The sequence below is a fragment of the Papio anubis genome, chromosome 1 (assembly GCF_008728515.1).
Source record: "Papio anubis isolate 15944 chromosome 1, Panubis1.0, whole genome shotgun sequence".
NCBI lineage: Eukaryota > Metazoa > Chordata > Mammalia > Primates > Cercopithecidae > Papio > Papio anubis.
Genome location: NC_044976.1, coordinates 212,589,161 through 212,606,940, shown reverse-complemented (window position 1 = coordinate 212,606,940; position 17,780 = coordinate 212,589,161). Strand labels below are relative to the sequence as shown.

The window sequence follows — 17,780 nt, the reverse complement described above, 5'->3', positions numbered from 1 at the left end:
TTCTCAAATTCTCTCGTGGAAAAATCAAAATATATATTTTCTCATCGGCTTCTACTTGAAAAAAAAGAAAGGGATTTTGTATTTCCATATGTGGCATTAATAACCAGAAGACTATAATTTAAAACTTCTCAATTTATAAAATTTTGCTGTGTCCTGACTGTGAAAATTCTGCTATTTCATACTTATAATTTTTAAAATTCTTTTAATCAGCTATAGATTTTTTTGAAATGTTAAAGCTGTCTTTTTCATTTTACTTAGGAAATCCAAAAGTGTCATTCTTTGAAGTAGATAATACTTTTTAAAAACTATATATTTTGTTCTTCTCTACTGTGTAGTTGAAAATACAGAAAATAAACAATGTTTATTTGACATTCTCTGTATACATCTACAATAGTTAGATTCTGGCTTTTTGAGCAAACCTCAAGGATGGAAGGTTACAAAAGCAAGAATGAACACAGTGAACTTTCCTTCTATAAAACACATTAAGAGGAAAGAAGAGCAATATATTTAGGTTTAAGATCAGATGACCCTTATATACCATTATGACTGTAGTTAGTAACAATGCATTGTGTATTTGAAATAGCTGAAAGTAGATCTTAAATGTTCTCACCACAAAAAGGATAAGTATGCTAGGTAATAGATATGTTAATTAGCTTGACTTAGCCATTCCATAATGGCATACGTGTAGCCAAACATCATGTTATACACCACACAGATACATAATTTTTGTCAATTAATAAATAGAAAATATATGAAAGGAGAAAAATGATCAGATGACTCTAATTTTCATCTCATACAATTGGCCTTCCTGACTCCTCTAGGAATTGCTTATTTGTGCAGCTTGAAATTGTACTTACTTTTTAAACTACTTAGTCACAATGCTGGCTCACTTGTTTTTTAGGCTAAGTCATTTTTAATTACATCTCAAAATGTAATGTAATATAGCTGGCCCTCTGCATCCATAGGTTTTGTATTAGTGAGTTTTGCATCTGTGAATTCACCTGAGGACTGAAAATATTTGAGAGGGAAAAAGAAATGATCGTGTCCCCACCGAACGTGTATAGACTTTGTTTTTTGTACTTATTCACTAAGCAATACAGTATTAACAACTATTTACATAGCTTTTACATTGTAATAGGTATTATAAGTAATCTAGACATGATTTAAAGTATATGGGAGGGTGTGAGTAGGTTATATACAAATACTACATCACTTTATATAAGGTACTTAAGCATCCTTGGAATTTGGTATCCTGGGGGAAGAAGGGGTCTGGAACCAGTCTTCGTGGATACTGACAGACAACTGTAGGGTGCTCCTTTTATTTTTATTTTTTTGTCTTAACCAATTCCTTCTTTGTGGTTTTTATTTTATAGAGACAGAGATCAGTGAGTCTGGCATGACAGTGAGAAGTACTGGCTCTGCAACTTCCTTGGCTAGCCAGGGAGAGAGAAGGAGACGAACTCTTCCCCAGCTTCCAAATGAAGAAAAGTCTCTTGAGAGCCACAGAGCAAAGGTTATAACACAGAGGTCAGAGATAGGAGAAAAACAAGACACAGAACTTCAGGAGAAAGAAGCACCTACACAGGTATACCAGAAAGATAAACAAGATGCCGACAGACCCTTGAGTAAAATGAACAGGGCAGTAAATGGAGAGACTCTCAAAACTGGTGGAGATAATAAAACCCTACTTCACTTAGGCAGCTCTGCTCCTGGAAAGGAGAAAAATGAACCTGATAAGGAAACTTCTTTGGTAAAGCAAACATTAGCAAAACTTCAACAACAAGAACAAAGGGAGGAGGCTCAGTGGACACCTACTAAATTGTCTTCCAAAAATGTTTCAGGTCAGACAGATAAATGTAGGGAGGAACCTTTTAAACAAGAATCACAACCTCCAGAAAAAAATTCAGGACATTCTACAAGCAAAGGAGACAGAGTGGCACAAAGTGAGAGCAAAAGAAGAAAAGCTGAGGAAATTCTGAAAAGTCAGACTCCAAAGGGAGGAGACAAGAAGGAATCCTCCAAGTCATTAGTGCGACAAGGGAGCTTCACTATAGAAAAACCCAGCCCAAACATACCCATAGAACTTATTCCCCATATAAATAAACAGACTTCCTCTACTCCTTCTTCTTTAGCATTAACATCTGCAAGTAGAATACGAGAAAGAAGTGAGTCTTTAGATCCTGATTCTAGTATGGACACAACCCTTATTCTAAAAGACACAGAAGCAGTCATGGCTTTTCTAGAAGCTAAACTACGTGAAGATAATAAAACTGATGAAGGACCAGACACTCCCAGTTATAATAGAGACAATTCTATTTCACCAGAATCTGATGTAGATACAGCTAGTACAATCAGTCTGGTTACTGGAGAAACTGAAAGAAAATCAACCCAAAAGCGAAAGAGTTTCACTAGCCTCTATAAAGATAGGTGTTCCACAGGTTCTCCTTCCAAAGATGCTACAAAATCGTCATCTTCAGGTACTAGGGAAAAAATGGAAAAGAAAACAAAAAGTCGTTCCACAGATGTGGGTTCAAGAGCAGATGGTCGTAAATTTGTTCAATCCAGTGGGAGAATAAGACAGCCTTCGGTAGACCTAACCGATGATGATCAAACCTCTAGTGTACCTCATTCTGCCATCTCTGATATTATGTCATCTGATCAAGAAACTTACTCCTGTAAACCTCATGGACGGACTCCACTTACCTCAGCTGATGAGCATGTACATTCCAAACTGGAAGGAAGTAAAGTAACGAAATCTAAGACTTCTCCGGTAGTATCTGGTTCATCCAGTAAATCGACCACCCTTCCAAGGCCACGACCTACCAGGACTTCCCTCTTGCGCAGAGCACGACTTGGTGAAGCTTCAGACAGTGAACTTGCCGATGCTGACAAAGCATCTGTTGCTTCTGAAGTATCCACAACAAGTTCTACATCAAAACCTCCCACAGGAAGGCGTAACATCTCTCGGATTGATTTATTGGCTCAGCCTCGTAGAACACGACTTGGCTCACTGTCAGCTCGTAGTGACTCTGAAGCAACAATTTCTAGAAGTAGTGCCTCTTCGAGGACCGCAGAAGCCATCATTAGAAGTGGAGCCAGATTAGTACCATCAGATAAATTTTCTCCTAGAATTAGAGCTAACAGTATCTCTCGACTCTCAGACTCCAAGGTCAAAAGTATGACCTCAGCTCATGGCTCTGCTTCAGGTAAATTGGATCCAGATTTCTAATAGCATTAGCATGTTGTATATTTTGGGGTTCCTTTTTTTAAAAAAAAAAAGGGTCTAGTTGTCTTCCCAAGATACTCGTTCAAAACAAAAGTTATGATATATGAGGTGGCGGGGGAGGTTCCATGAAATAGTTTTATGTAGCGTAGTAAATGGAAAAGTCAGAAGTTATATATACTTCCAATTAAAGTCCTGGGGCAAAATAGTGATTTCAAAATTAGGAATTCATTGAGCTGATTTAGGAGTTTTAATTCTCCAGTTGGTGATATATTTGGATGTGTGTGTGTCAAAATTAGATTATCTGGCATTATCTGGTTTAAAGTGTAGGAATTAACATTGTGCTTCTAAAAGCGTGTGTTTAACCTTTAAATATCCTCACATTAATTCAAAGCCCTTAAGAACTTGAAGAAAAGCAGCATATGCTTTATTACTTCTTTCAGAGTTAAATAATCAATGTTTTGTTCTTTTTTTCCCCTACCTATTTTGAAATGTCTCACATACTTTACCTATACTTTTTAAAGTTAAATCTGTTTATAGTTGGAGCAGGTGAAAACTAACCCTTAATTTATTTCAGTGGAAGAAGATGGATTCATGGGGAATCACTCAGCATATATTGTCCATACTGGGCTGTGGAAATTTAACTGGTTATGAGCATTATCTCAAAAAGTGCTGTTACATCGTTTAACTCTAGTAATTAGGTGTAATTGAATATAATAACTACAAAAACTACTTACTCTCCACCAGAATTTAACTGATGTTGTTATATTTGTTTGCTTACATACTTTGTGTTCAGAGCTGAAGCCATTGAGAGACATGTGTGACCAAAGAGTCATGAGGTGGATATTTGTTTGTATCCTGTAAGCCTGTTCTCATTACTTCATAATGAGCCTCCTATGTGGGCGTGGCTGCAAAGGCCAGTGTGGGAGGCCAGCTGTTATAACAGGCTTGCAGATGCGTGATGGTTTTCAGTAGGCAGACATCTCAGTGAGCCCTAAGTCTTGAGTTAAAAGTGGAGGGGAAGTTGATAGGAAATTTCATCTTTTTATTTTTGATTGGTTTACATCTACCACACTATATCCTACAAGACCCTAAAGGAACGGTACTTTGCATATGATACTTTTTTCACTTTTCTTCCTCTTTTCACTGCTGCTTTCCTCCACTCCATTCACCTCTCTCTCTTTGCTGCTCAGTGGGTTTGGTAATGATGGTCACTGTCTATGGTAGAAATGGATGTAGGCTGAAGCCGGATAACATATAATCATGATTCCAAAAAAAAATTAGACAACATTTTCCTTATTACTCCAGTCCTCGTTTCCACACTTGAAGCTTTGGTTGGTGGTTCATAAATTTATTGCCAAATATTTTAAAACTAACTATTTTGGTTTTTTTTTTCATTCTGTTGTTGCTTATGGTTCTACTTCTTCAATTCACATTTCATCTCTGCTGCATTTCCTGAAGAAATTTCTTCTGCTATACTCCGTGTTTTATCACCTCATCTCCATTAAGATATGTGTGTATTTTCCTGTCTTAACATAATTTCTGTGTTACCAGGTAGCTTGGAGTACCTCTTAACACATGATGTGGTTTTATTCCTTGATATTTAGGATAAGGCTTGAGATCCAAGCTAAATATTATTACTTCAGCAAGTCTAAGAAACAACTGTAAGATGCTATATATAAAGCTACATTTCATTTTCTGCTTCTTTGAATACAGAACTTGATAAATATTCAGTTTTCTGTGTCCAAAAATAACCTTGAATTGTATATGAAATTCCCTAGGACAAATTGAAGTATATGATTTTGGTCTTTTCATACTTACTAGCAGTATATTAAATAATGAGAATCATGGAATTTAAGAGTTAGAAGAGTTATTCCCTTAAGGGAACTGAGGCCAATAGAGGAAATAACCTGCCCTGGGCACATGGCTGTGGCAGGGGCGGAATGAGAATCAAAGGCTTTTAATCCCCAGCCTGTTGTTGTTCTGCCATATTTATTCTAGCTCTAAGAAATAGTTTGAGTGTTTACTTGTATGCAAGCTTCCAGAAGACAGCTGGAATCTACTGGATTATTATCAGGAGTATATGCAAGGTCAATATACCATATAAAGGTTTTGGTATTGTTTACTAAAATCTTTGCAATTCTGATGTTTTACCCAGTTTATATTCTCTATTGCACCTTATGAGCATAAAGCCACCTTGTAATCTGGGATTGTATATTCAGATTCTCTCAAGGTACCCATTTATAGTGTTACATCTTATCTAGGACAGTAGCCAGGATCTTTCATTCAGTGTGAACATACTATAATAGCTGTGTGGAGAAGGTCATCAAGCAAACAAACAAACATACCTGTTTGATTTTGCTAATTTAGGTGCTTTGATATTATAACATTTCTGTTTAAGATAATTATACTATTTTGAATGGAAAAAAAAAGAAAATTTTTATCTTTTGAAACATGACTTAAAAGAATGTTAAATCATACTGATCAGTGTTGCTGTGCACGGTATAAACTTTAAAGACCTTGGAAATAATCTGAACTTAGCACCTTTGATATTGTCCCAATTGGATATGTAAAAATAATTCTGTAATGTTTCCAATTCCATATTTTAGATGATGTCTTTAAAATAGTTTTAGGCCACCACAGTGTTTCCTGCTTGTAATCCCAGTGTTTTAGGGGAGGGCAAAGTTGGAGGATTACTTGAGCCCAGGAGTTCAAGGCTTCAGTGAGCTGTGATGACACTACTTCATTCCAGCCTGGGACAAGTGAGACCCTGTCTCCATTAAAAAAAAAAAAAAAAAAAAAAAGAGTTTTTTTAAAGTAACGTGTAATAAAAATAGAAGATTGGAAATCTCAGATTTAGCATTAAGAGAAGAGTTCTGTTATGTTTCTCTGATGTAATTTGCAATTTGCTTCTAGGAGTTTAACTAGTTTTTTTTTCCCCAAAACATTCCTTCAATGATTTTTTGTTTGTTTGTTTGTTTGTTTGTTTGTTTGAGACAGAGTCTTGCTCTTGCTGCCCAGGCTGGAGTGTAATGGCATGATCTCAGCTCACTGCAACCTCTGCCTCCCGGATTCAAGTGATTCTCCTGCCTCAACCTCCCAAGTAGCTGGGATTACAGGCGTGTGCCACCAGGCCCGGCTAATTTTTTGTATTTTTAGTAGAGACGAGGTTTCACCATATTGGTTAGGCTGATCTGTCCTCCTGTCTCAGCCTCCCAAAGTGCTCGGATTACAGGCACCTGGCCTCCTTCAGTGATTCTTGATACCAAGTTGTAACTGAGATATCCAGATTTATTTTGGCAAGATATATTTAAATTTAAAGACCTTGAATTATCAAAATAAAGCACTTGGTTTTCATTATGTTTTAAGTGCATATTTTAGAAAATAAAAACATTATGTTAATATCCTTAAAAATTTTTTAGACTGTTTGCTGTCCCTTTTTAATTCTAATCTTCACAGTTTACAGGCAGTAGAAATTAAATGTTGGACATGCATGGCTTGAATTAACTCTTTCTCCAGGTCAAAGGACAAAACAGAGCATTGTCAGCAGTTTTTCTCCCCAACTGATCTTATTGCTGCATGCTCATAAATATACATGCAAAACATGTTTGTGGTAATTTTCCACTAAAATATTCTGATATAGTATGAAGATGCAATGTGTGTTTTCTGAAGTGTGTTTGCAAAATCTGTAGTTGCACGTTTTAATGCCAACAAAGAAATTGGAACAGTCACAGAAATACGATACTAACAACTCTTTTTTTCCTTTTTAATTCTCTAGACATCATAAATGATAGTATGTTTTTGTAGTGAATATAGTAGTTTAGTACTACAACACAAGAGGGAATGTTGCCTATTTTATAATTAAAAACTAAATTTTGTAATGAATGCTGTAGCTCTAGCTACGAGCTTAATCAAGCCCATCTTGGAACTTTCATTTTAATATATATGCTGTCTAGGCCTTTACTAACCAATAAATCTCTTAGAGATTGGCGTTTCAAACACCTTTAAATGCCTTAGTAATATCAACCCATCAAATGAGCCTAATAATATATTAAGAAAATCTAATTTATTTTTATAAATTGTTACTTAAGCTGAATAAAATTCAAGAGAAAGAAAAAGTTTTTCTTCAACACAGGTAGAAATCAGAAATCAGAAAAACTATCATTACATGAGAAATTTAGATTGTCTTTTTAAAACAACTTGACTGGGCACGGTGGCTCATGCCTATAATCCTAGGACTTTGGGAGGCTGAGGCAGGTAGTTTACCTGAGGTCAGGAGTTCGAGATCAGCCTGGCCAACATGGTGAAACCCCGTCTCTATTAACAATACAAAAATTCGCCAGACATGGTGGCGGGTGCCTGTAATTCCAGCTACTCTGGAGGCTGAGGGCAGGAGAATCGCTTGAACCTGGGAGGCGGAGGTTGCAGTGAGCCGAGATGGCGCCATTGCCCTCCAGCCCAGGTGACAGAGGGACACTCCATCTCAAAAAAAAACTTACTGGAAACAAAAGTGTAGAATGTATACAACACTTGGAATCTCAGAGAATTAGTTTTGAAGTCTGGGAGTCCATAGACCTGGCTTATACTGTGATTTTAGCAAGGTAAGACCTCTCTGGGCCTGTTTCTTCTCTGTAAATGTAAATGGAAGAATTTAGACTCATGTCAAAGGTCATTTGGTTCCAAAATTCTATGAAATAAGTAGATGGGGGAAAAGTTAAAATATTTTAACTTGAAGTTTCTTTGGTGTTAATTAGCGGGTGGTAGAGAATTTAGGGAAAAAAAAAAAGTTGGGTAGCTGGTATAGTTTGGAAGCAAATGTTAAGAAAGCAAAAAGTTTTGAAATTAATTCTTTGAGAAATAATAGGTTAAAGGGCCTTGCATTGAACTCCCTTTCCCAGTTCCTTCTCCACCAGTAGCCATCATTTCACTCAGTCTCTGCTCTGCTGTTCGTTGTTACACAGACTCAGTGTGTCCAGAGGTAACTGGAGCTTTTCTTCGTAGTACACCGTGTGTGATATGTTTTCCACTGGCAAAGGGAGCTCTTAATTACTTAATAATTTTTAATCACATTTTTATTTCTGTGCTATAGGCTGATTATTTTATCCAGTTTCCTCCTCAATTTTAAAAGAACGTACCTAAAGATGTTACCTTTTACTTTTTAAAATATGCTATATTCTTTTGATTGCTTTTCTTTTTGTGTTTGAGATGGAGTCTGGCTCTGTCACCAGGCCAGAGTCAGTGATGCAATCTCAGCTTACTGCAACCTCTGACTCCTGGGTTCATGTGATTCTCCTGCCTTAGCCTCCCGTGTAGCTGGGATTACAGGCATGCACCACCACGCCTGGCTAATTTTTGTATTTTTAGTAGAGATGGGGTTTCGCCATGTTGGCCAGGAGGGTCCCGACCTCCTGCCCTTGTGATCCGCCCGCCTCAGTGTCCCAAAGTGCTGGGATTACAGGCGTGAGCCACCGCACCCGGCCTCTGATTGCTTTTAAAAGATATTGTTAGTAGCTTTACTATTCTTACTGACTTCTAGGTAGACCAACCTATGAAAAGAGATGGAAAGTTTGTGAAAAGGAAGTTTTTCTCTTACTTTTTTCCTCAAAATGTAATTGCTTTTTGATCCTAAGCTCAGACTATTTAAAGTTAATTCTAGCATGGCTCTGCTTATATGTGGTCACCTGACATTTAACATATATTAACAGTACTTGGCACTCAGTCTCTCATTCTGCTTTCATGTAGTCAGCCATCGATGCCATTCTTTCTCAGCCATCAATGCCATTCTTTCTAAGTTACCTCGAAATTAACTGTCTTAGTTTTATCATACTTATGTTTTCATATGTTCTCCAGTTTATTAAAGCTCTTTGTTAATTGCTTTTCTTTTCTCTCTAGTTTCCAATCATATGTATGGTGACCATAGTTGCCTAATCAAAAATCAGGAAATTTGATGTAACAATTGATTTTTTTTTCCTTATGAACACTATTGTAAGATAGCAAAAAAACACACATTTAGCATTTAATGAAACACTTTTTTGAGAAGTACAAATTTGTTTACAGTATTTCTGATTTTGCCTGCCATATTTCTAATTCTTTCTAAACCTCTTTACTCTTGTTCCTAAACTTTTCCTAAAATTGGTTTCAAGTCTCAGGATCACTTCAACTCATGGAAGTTTTTATATCTAGAAATGAGTACATTATCACCATCGTAAAAATAGTATCTATGTTAATAAATTATCTTACAGTGTTAAAATCAGAAATTATGTTTAAGCTCCTCAAAAAAAATCTATGACTAATTACCTAGTATATGCATTTGCATACACTTTTACAGAGAACCATGAACTTTCTGCATCTGTTCATTCTCTCATATCTGTGAATGAATGTCGTTCCAAACATCAGGATCTCCAGATAGGGGTGTGAATGAGGACAGATCGCTAGGCTCTAACTTATGGCATATTCCTCATTCTAGAGTTCTCTGTTTCTTAATCCACATAGGGGTGTGAATGAGGACAGATCGCTAGGCTCTAATTTATGCCATATTCCTCATTCTAGAGTTCTCTGTTTCTTCAGCCGGTTCTGGTGGCAAGGTATGCCAGTTTTATCTGAGAGCAAGCTCAGCCTTAGAGATCCCCAGGTAAAAATGTACTTTTTGGAGGAAAAGACATAAAAGGCATAAAATTCGAGTGGAGGAACTTCTGGGTTCTATGCAGCTTAGGGTCAGTTTCTATTGAAAAGGAAAAAGATGCTAAGGTTTTATTACTTTAAAACGCCGATAACATTTAATGCTTTTCACTAGGTTTCGGAAAAGTAAGTGTTTATATCCAGGAAGTCTTACATTTTTTCCAAAATATTTGTTAAAAATTTGCTAGCCAACACTCAGCTAAGTGCTAGATATATGTTACTGGATTAAACAGACATGGTTCCTGTCCTTGTGAAGTTTACCAGGAATTAGCCTTTATTTCTCTTTTGTACCTCTATTGATGCTTCACAAATTATTTGTATGTTTGATTCTCATATTAACAGTAGTAAAGTGTCTGCTTTGTCTTCTGATTTTTTAAATGTTTCAGCAATGCCATTTTTTAAATGTCTTTACTAACTGTAAATAAGAAAGTGATTGCCACTTTCTTTAATGTGACTCTTCACAGTATCTCCTGTGCCTTCAATGTCAATGGTTGTGACAAAAGCTTGTAGAGTTTTGCTTTTTGTAGATTTTATGCCATTGTCTATTTTCACCATATGCTTTCAGTGTCAAAGCAGCAGAGAGTTGTACTGAAGATGCTTTGTTGTGTTTTTTACCATGTAAAAAGATTTTTTCCAACCATAGCGTAACAGGATGTTGAATGACAGAGGTAATGTTTTTTTTTTCTGCCATAAAGGCATAATTTCCACAGCCGGAATTATGCACGTCTGTGTGTTGGGAAAAGAGAGTTTTTACCATCTCCATGTTGAAAGTCCATGTGGCATGAGGAAATCTTTTCCCTTGTTTTTATTTTTGTTGTCGTTGATGTTGTTACTGTCTTTTTTTTTTGGAAAAATTCATATTTTCACTCAAATAAGAAATATTTGCAATTGAAAAGTGCTCCAGTTAAACATCGATGGATAGAGCTTGCTTAGTTGTTTATCATTAGTGAAATTTTTCATCTGAATGTTTATTCACCACACTACGGAAAACATGGTCTTTCGATGTTTTTGATTCTTCATTGTTTTTAATTCACCAAAGTGTAATGTTTCTATCTCTAAGGAGTAGTAGACTTATGGTTTTTGTGAGGTATGTGTATGTCAGTTTTTGAAAATTGTGCTGTGTGTGCGCTCTCATGGTGTTTTGAAGTCATGACTTTTACCTCCTTTAAATGATAACATAATAATTCTTTTTTTAATAATTAAACTAATTTAGTAAATTCAAGATGGAGGCGCTTTCCTACTGATTATGCTTCCACCTCAGAAGATGAATTTGGATCAAACCGTAATTCCCCTAAACATACCCGTCTACGTACTTCTCCAGCCCTGAAAACCACTCGCTTGCAGAGCGCTGGATCAGCAATGCCTACTAGTTCTTCATTCAAGCACCGGATTAAAGAGCAGGAAGACTACATCCGAGATTGGACTGCTCATCGAGAAGAGATAGCCAGGTTGGTTTTCAGAACTTACCTTTAAGAACTGAAAATTTCTAAGAACGTTACAACTTGGTAACAGAGTTTAGCTTGTACTTCATTTTTACTAGTAGTCTAAGAACTGAAATCCACAGATAACTGTGAACTCTGTTTAGTCAGTAGTATTACTCTCTATCCAACTTTTTGCCTTTTTTTTCTATACCTGTGCCACTAACATATTGTAGAACTGATTTATTTTGACCTTTTCTCTCTCCCCTCTCCTCCCTTTTTAAGAGTTTCTTTTATAGATGGTGATAAGTAAGTATAACTTTGAAAGGGAGGCAGTATCAGATCTACATAATTAAGAACTGTGCAGGCAATTTATGGATTACTTTCCTTTAAACTTCCAAAGATGTAATAGTATACCTGTTAGAGATGTGGCTAATGCTCTCTGGAGAGAATTAGGGTAAGCAGATTTTCACTCATACTTCTATGAGCTCATTAAGTATGGTCAGTTCAACCCTTTAGTAAGTAAAACAAAATATGATTATTTTGAAGATTAAATAAATATGTTTATAGTAACTTTTAGATTTAGATTATGTACAAAAAATAAAATTTATGCTGCAGATGATTTTTAATTAATAACATAATAACTTACTATGGCTGAACTTTGAAGAGAGATTATACTCAAGCAGATGTTATAGTACTTAAAATATAAGGATTTTTTGTTTAAAGTTTGTGAGATGTTAAATTTTATTGCACTATACCATTTGTTACCTAAACATTTTCACTGTGTACATACTAAGCTTACTTCTGTCTTTAAGACCTTAATCTTCAAGTTGTATACTTGAGAACGTTATTAAAGAGTTTATACATAATATTTCATAGATGGTTTTAGAAGACAACAAACTTTTACTCTATCTTAATGTTCATCTTTTTTTTCTTTATTTCATTGACTTCTGTGAGTTGTGTTTTTTCTGGCTCATTGGTTTGATGTTTAGTTTTTTATTTTTAAAGACTATTCACTTGTCATTGCTTTTATTCTTGGAGAAAACATGCCTTTCTAATCTCATTGTGCTGCTTAAAACATTTTTGCTTTAACATACAAATAGCTTTTTAGGAGAGTAATTACTGAAGCATTTTAAGCCAGTTGTTCTAGTTAGAGGAAAGGCATATATGTGCTTTGGCATCCATGGATCATTATGGGCCGACAAAATGCTTGTAGAGAGAGCAACTTGACACATTTTTTGTACTTCCAGGCTCAGCTAGCAACCACAGGTCTTACTCTTGTCTCATCATATTTCCCCTTCCCTTGAAAAAGACGTCCATATAAAGATCCAGTGGTGCCTGTATGTCTAGATGCCTCCTGGCAGGAGGCCTCCTCTCTCAAGCTCCCTCTACCCCAAACTAGAAAGACTAAAACCCTTCTTCTGAGCCAAATACACTTCCCTACCCTCAAATAAAAAATAGTTGTAATACAAACAGAAGAGGGAATAAGGGTTATACACTGTATTTTCACTTGGTTCTATTTTGCTATGTGCATAGTGTTACTATTATCAATGTGTACTTTTTATTATCTATGGCAGGACTTTAAGGCCAGGCTATTTAACCTCCAGTGATGTTCATGCCTTATCCCTCTAGTTTGTCAGTAGCACTATGCTAATAAAACTTGACTTTGGGATTTTAATTTTTCAAGATATACTTTCTAGACATATATCTCAAAGCTAGAGAAGTGGGGTTTTTTTGTTTTATTTTATATGGAGAAAAAAGGAGGGTAGTGGAAGGAAGAAGGAAAAATACAAAATATGGAAGGAAATGTTGATATGTAATTTTCTATAGGGCAGTGATAAGTTTGCTTAGCGTGAGAAAATTCATTTTCAAATGGCTGTGAATCACAAACTAAGTAGAATATGAGAAATAATTTTATTTATTTACATGAACTACTACTGTCACCTAAAAGACTCCTGTGCTAAGAGCAATATTTGAAGAGTAGTAAAGACACTTTTATTTGAAAAATATAATAGTGAGTTTTAATGTATTATAAAAATGTTTTATGCTTTAGCATACTCTTTCTGTTTAGAATTTGGGACTATTTCACTTGATCAGCACTTTGTTAATCTGTACATAGTAACTGTTTACCTGCATTTAAATTGAAAGCACAAAAGCAAGCTCCATTTAGAATATAAAGTATATAAGCGAGATATGGCATATTTGGTCTTCAGTTTGACGAGGGAAAGTTTCTTGCAGGTATCCCTGATGCATGTGCTTTGTTAGCTCCTGCCTCAGTTTCTCTGTTATGAATACAGATATTAACTTCCATCTAATAGGAATATAAGACATGATGCAGACTTTCATGAATATTAGGGTAAATAGAGCTATAATACCAGCTTTACAGATGATCAAATGAAATATATTTAACCAAAAAATTATACTGGATGATTATCTACAGTAACACCTCAAAGATAGTGCAGGTTTGGTTTCAGACCACTATAGTAAGGCAAATATCTCAATAAAGTAAGTCACATAATTTTTTTTGTTTCCTAGTGCATATAAAAATTATGTTCACACTATACTGTGTGCAGTAACACTGCTTCTTAAAAAAGTGTATATACCTAAACAAGTAAATATTTTAGTGCTAAAAACACTAGTGATCATCTGAGCCTTTAGTAAGTCATCAGCTTTTTGTTGGCATGGGGTCTCACATCCCTGCTGATGACTGCTGACTTATTTGAGGGTGGTGGTTACTGAAGGCTGGGGTGACTGTGGCAATTTCTTGGTTTTTTTTTTGAGACAGAGTCTCACTCTGTCGCCCAGGCTGGAGTGCAGTGGCGCGATCTCGGCTCACTGCAAGCTCTGCCTCCCACGTTCACGCCATTCCCCTGCCTCAGCCTCCCGAGTAGCTGGGACTACAGGTGTCCGCCACCACGCCCAGCTAATTTTTTGTATTTTTAGTAGAGACGAGATTTTACCGTGTTAGCCAGGATGGTCTCGCTCTCCTGACCTCATGATCCTCCCGCCTCGGCCTCCCAAAGTGCCGGGATTACAAGCGTGAGCCACTGTGCCCGGCTGCGATTTCTTAATTAAAATAAGACAGCAGTGAAGTCTGCCACATTGATTGACTCTTCCTTTGATGAAAGATTTCCTTGTAGCAATGCGATGCTGCTTGATAGCATTTTACCCAGAGTAGAACTTCTTTCGAAACTGCAGTCAGTCCTCCCGGACCCTGCCACCGGCTTATCAACTGAGTTTATGTAATATTCTGAATCCTTTGTTGTCAAGTCAATAGTGCTCACAACAGCTTCACCAGGAGTAGATTCTGTTGCAAGATACCACTTTCTTTTCCCATCCAGAAGAAGCAGTTTCTCATCTGTTAATGTTTTATCATGAGATTGCAACAATCCAGTCCCATATTCAGGCTCCACTTGTACCTCTAGTCCTTCTAGTGCCCTTGCTGTTTCCATCATATCTACAGTGACTTCCTCCACTGAAGTCTTGAACCCTCAAAGTCATCTATGAGGGTTGGAATCAGTTTCTTCCAAACTCCTGTTAATCTTGATATTTTTACCTCCTCTATGAATCACAAATGTCCTTAATGGCATATAGAATGGTGAATCCTTTCCAAAAGAGTTTCAGTTTACTTTGTCCAGATATATTAGAGGAATCATTACCTATGACAGCTATAGTCTTGCAAAATGTATTTCTTAAATAAAGGAATACATTTTCTGCTTAGAAGACAAAAATGGGCCAGGCGCAGTGGCTCACACCCGTAATCCCAGCACTTTGGGAGGTCAAGGCAGGCAGATCACGAGGTCAGGAGATCAAGACCATTCTAGCTAACACAGTGAAACCCCATCTCTACTAGAAATAGAAAAAATTATCTGGGCACGGTGGTATGCGCTTGTAATCCCAGCTACTCGGGAGGCTGAGGCAGAAGAATTGTTTGAATCTGGGAGGCAGAGATTGCAGTAAGCCGAGATTGTGCCACCGCACTTCAGCCTGGGACACAGCGAGACTCTACCTCAACAACAACAAAAAGTCAAAATGACTCCTTGATCCATGGGCTGCAGAATGGATATTAGCAGGCATGAAAACAACATTAATCCCCTTGTACATCTCAGTCAGAGCTCTTAGGTAACCAGGCACATTGTCCATGAGCAGTAATATTTTGCAAGTAATCTTTTTTTTCTGAGCAGTTTGTCTCAACAGTGGGCTTAAAATATTTAGTAAACCACACTGTAAATATGCCGTAATCCAGGCTTTATTGTTCCATGTGTAAAGCACAAGCAGAGTAGATTTAGCATAATTCTTAAGGGCCCTATGACTTTAGGAATGGAAAATGAGTGTTGGCTTCCAACATAAAGTCACCAGCTACATTAACCCCTGACAAGAGAGTCAGCCTGTCCTTCGAAGCTTTGAAGCTGGGCATTGTCTTCTCTCTGGCTATGAAAGTCCTAGATGGCATCTTCTTCCAATAAAAGGCTGTTTTCTCAACATTGAAAACCAGTTGTTATTATGACCACCTTAATCGGTTATCTCAGCTAGAGCTTCTGGATAACTTGCTACAGCTTCTGTATCAGCACTTGCTGCTTCTCTGTGCACTTTTATGTTAAGGGGATGGTTTTGTTCCTCAAGCCTCATGAACCAACCTCTGCAAACTTTTCTTTTGCAGTTTCCTCACCTCTGTCAGCATTCACAGAGTTGAAGAGAGTTCGGGTTTTGCTCTGGATTCGTTCGGCTTAAGGGAATGTTGTGGCTGGTTTGATCTTCTATCCGGACACTCAGACTTTGTCCATATCAGCATTAGGCTATTTAGGCTGTTTTGCTTTCACATCATCCCTGTGTTCACTGGAGTAGCACTTTTAATTTACTTCAAGAACTTTTCCTGTGCATCCACAGCTTGGCTGTGTGGCACGAGAGGCCTAGCTTGTGATGGTTGCTGGAATAGTAAGGCAGAATTTCAAATGGTTCCATGGTTGGTCAGATGGGAGACTGGTGAGGATAGGGAGCCCAGAAGGTGTGGAAAAAGAAGAGAGGTTGTATTTTGGTCATACTGACACCAAGATGCCTAAAGGATAGCCCTGTGAAAAAATCTAGCAGACAGTTGAACCGTGGCTGTGAACCAGGAAGCCGTGAGAGCTAGACTCATCGATGTAGAGTCATTCGCAAAGAGTAAATACTGGAGCCAGTAAATGGTGTCACCAGGGAATGGTGAGGGGGCTGCAAATGCAGCTGAACTCTGAGATAAGCTCAGTGACAGGGATGCAGTGTAGCTGAATGGTGAAGAATATGGACTATGGACTCAGACCATGTCTGAGATTCAAACCCAACTCGACCACAAGGTCTGTGACCCTGGGTGAGTTAACTGTGCTCTAGTGATCTCATCTGGAAAATGGACTTAATGGTGCCAACCTGAGAGAGGTGACAAGTTGATGCAAATACTTAACCTAGTGCTTGACATATAGTCAGTAGTCAATAAATGTTAGTTATATTTAAGAGGGATACAGAGAAAACAGTGGTTTATGATTATAGTTAGAACTTTATTTGGAGTTTTCAATTTTCTGTAGATCTCACATATTTAAATTTATGAGAATCCAGATATACTTGGAATTTCAGAATCAGCATTACATTCCTACAGTTTATAAAATGCTAGGCTTACCTTATTTGTGCTTAAGAATCCCAGCCAATGCTTTGTTCAAATTTTCAGTCCAAACTTAATTATTACAAATGTTTTTGTCCTCTTAGTAAAAACAGTGGTATGTAAGTGGCTTATTTTTTAATATTAAAGTGATCATTAAATAGATGTGTCGGCTGGGCGCGGTGGCTCACGTTTGTAATCCCAGCACTTGGGAGACCAAGGCGGGCAGATCGCCTGAGGTCAGAAGTTCGAGACCAGCCTGGGCAACATGGTGAAACCCCATCTCTACTAAAAATGCAAAAATTAGCTGGGTGTGGTGGTGGGTGCCTGTAATCCCAGCTACTCGGGTGGCTGAGGCAGGAGAATTGTTGAAACTCGGGAAGCAGAGGTTGCAGTGAGCCGAGATCGCACCACTGCACTCCAGCCAGGGTGACAGAGTGAGACTCTGTCTAAAAAATAATAAATGTATCACAGAACTCCTATCAGTCCCATTCCCTGGTTTGTTGACCCCAAATGAAACTCACTTGGCATTGTAAGACAAAAAGCTTTTATTATTACTGAGTCTTTTACACATAATTTTATTAGTGAAATTCAAGTAAAAAGAATACTGATCAAATTCTTTGAAAACATTTTAAAATAAGACTATGGTTTATGTTTTTCAAGCCTAAAATATTTGCAGTTACAGTTATGAATGAGTGGTAATCTTAACAGTAAAAAACCAAATTACTTGTAATTTTAATACATTATTAAAAGCTTTGTGCTTTTATTGTTTGTTTTGTTGGTAGGAACCAATTTAGTTGTCAGAATTAAATGGTATGGGTTTTCTTATTGTATA

At 37.1% G+C, this 17,780-nt stretch overlaps 1 protein-coding gene across 15 annotated transcripts in view; it reads left to right on the top strand.

Annotated features, from left to right (window-relative positions):
- CEP170 (centrosomal protein 170) overlaps positions 1 to 17,780 on the top strand; it is a 129,650-nt gene that overhangs the window by 86,575 nt on the left and 25,295 nt on the right. For 11 of the 15 annotated variants that reach the window (XM_003893687.5, XM_009196370.4, XM_003893688.5 and 8 more), the window contains 2 exons: positions 1,374 to 3,206; positions 11,115 to 11,349. In XM_003893687.5, coding sequence (XP_003893736.2) covers positions 1,374 to 3,206; positions 11,115 to 11,349 — 2,068 coding nt within the window. The remainder of the gene's footprint in view (positions 1 to 1,373; positions 3,207 to 11,114; positions 11,350 to 17,780) is intronic. The other 4 variants (XM_003893689.5, XM_017958000.3, XM_017957952.3 and 1 more) reach the window with 1 other exon arrangement.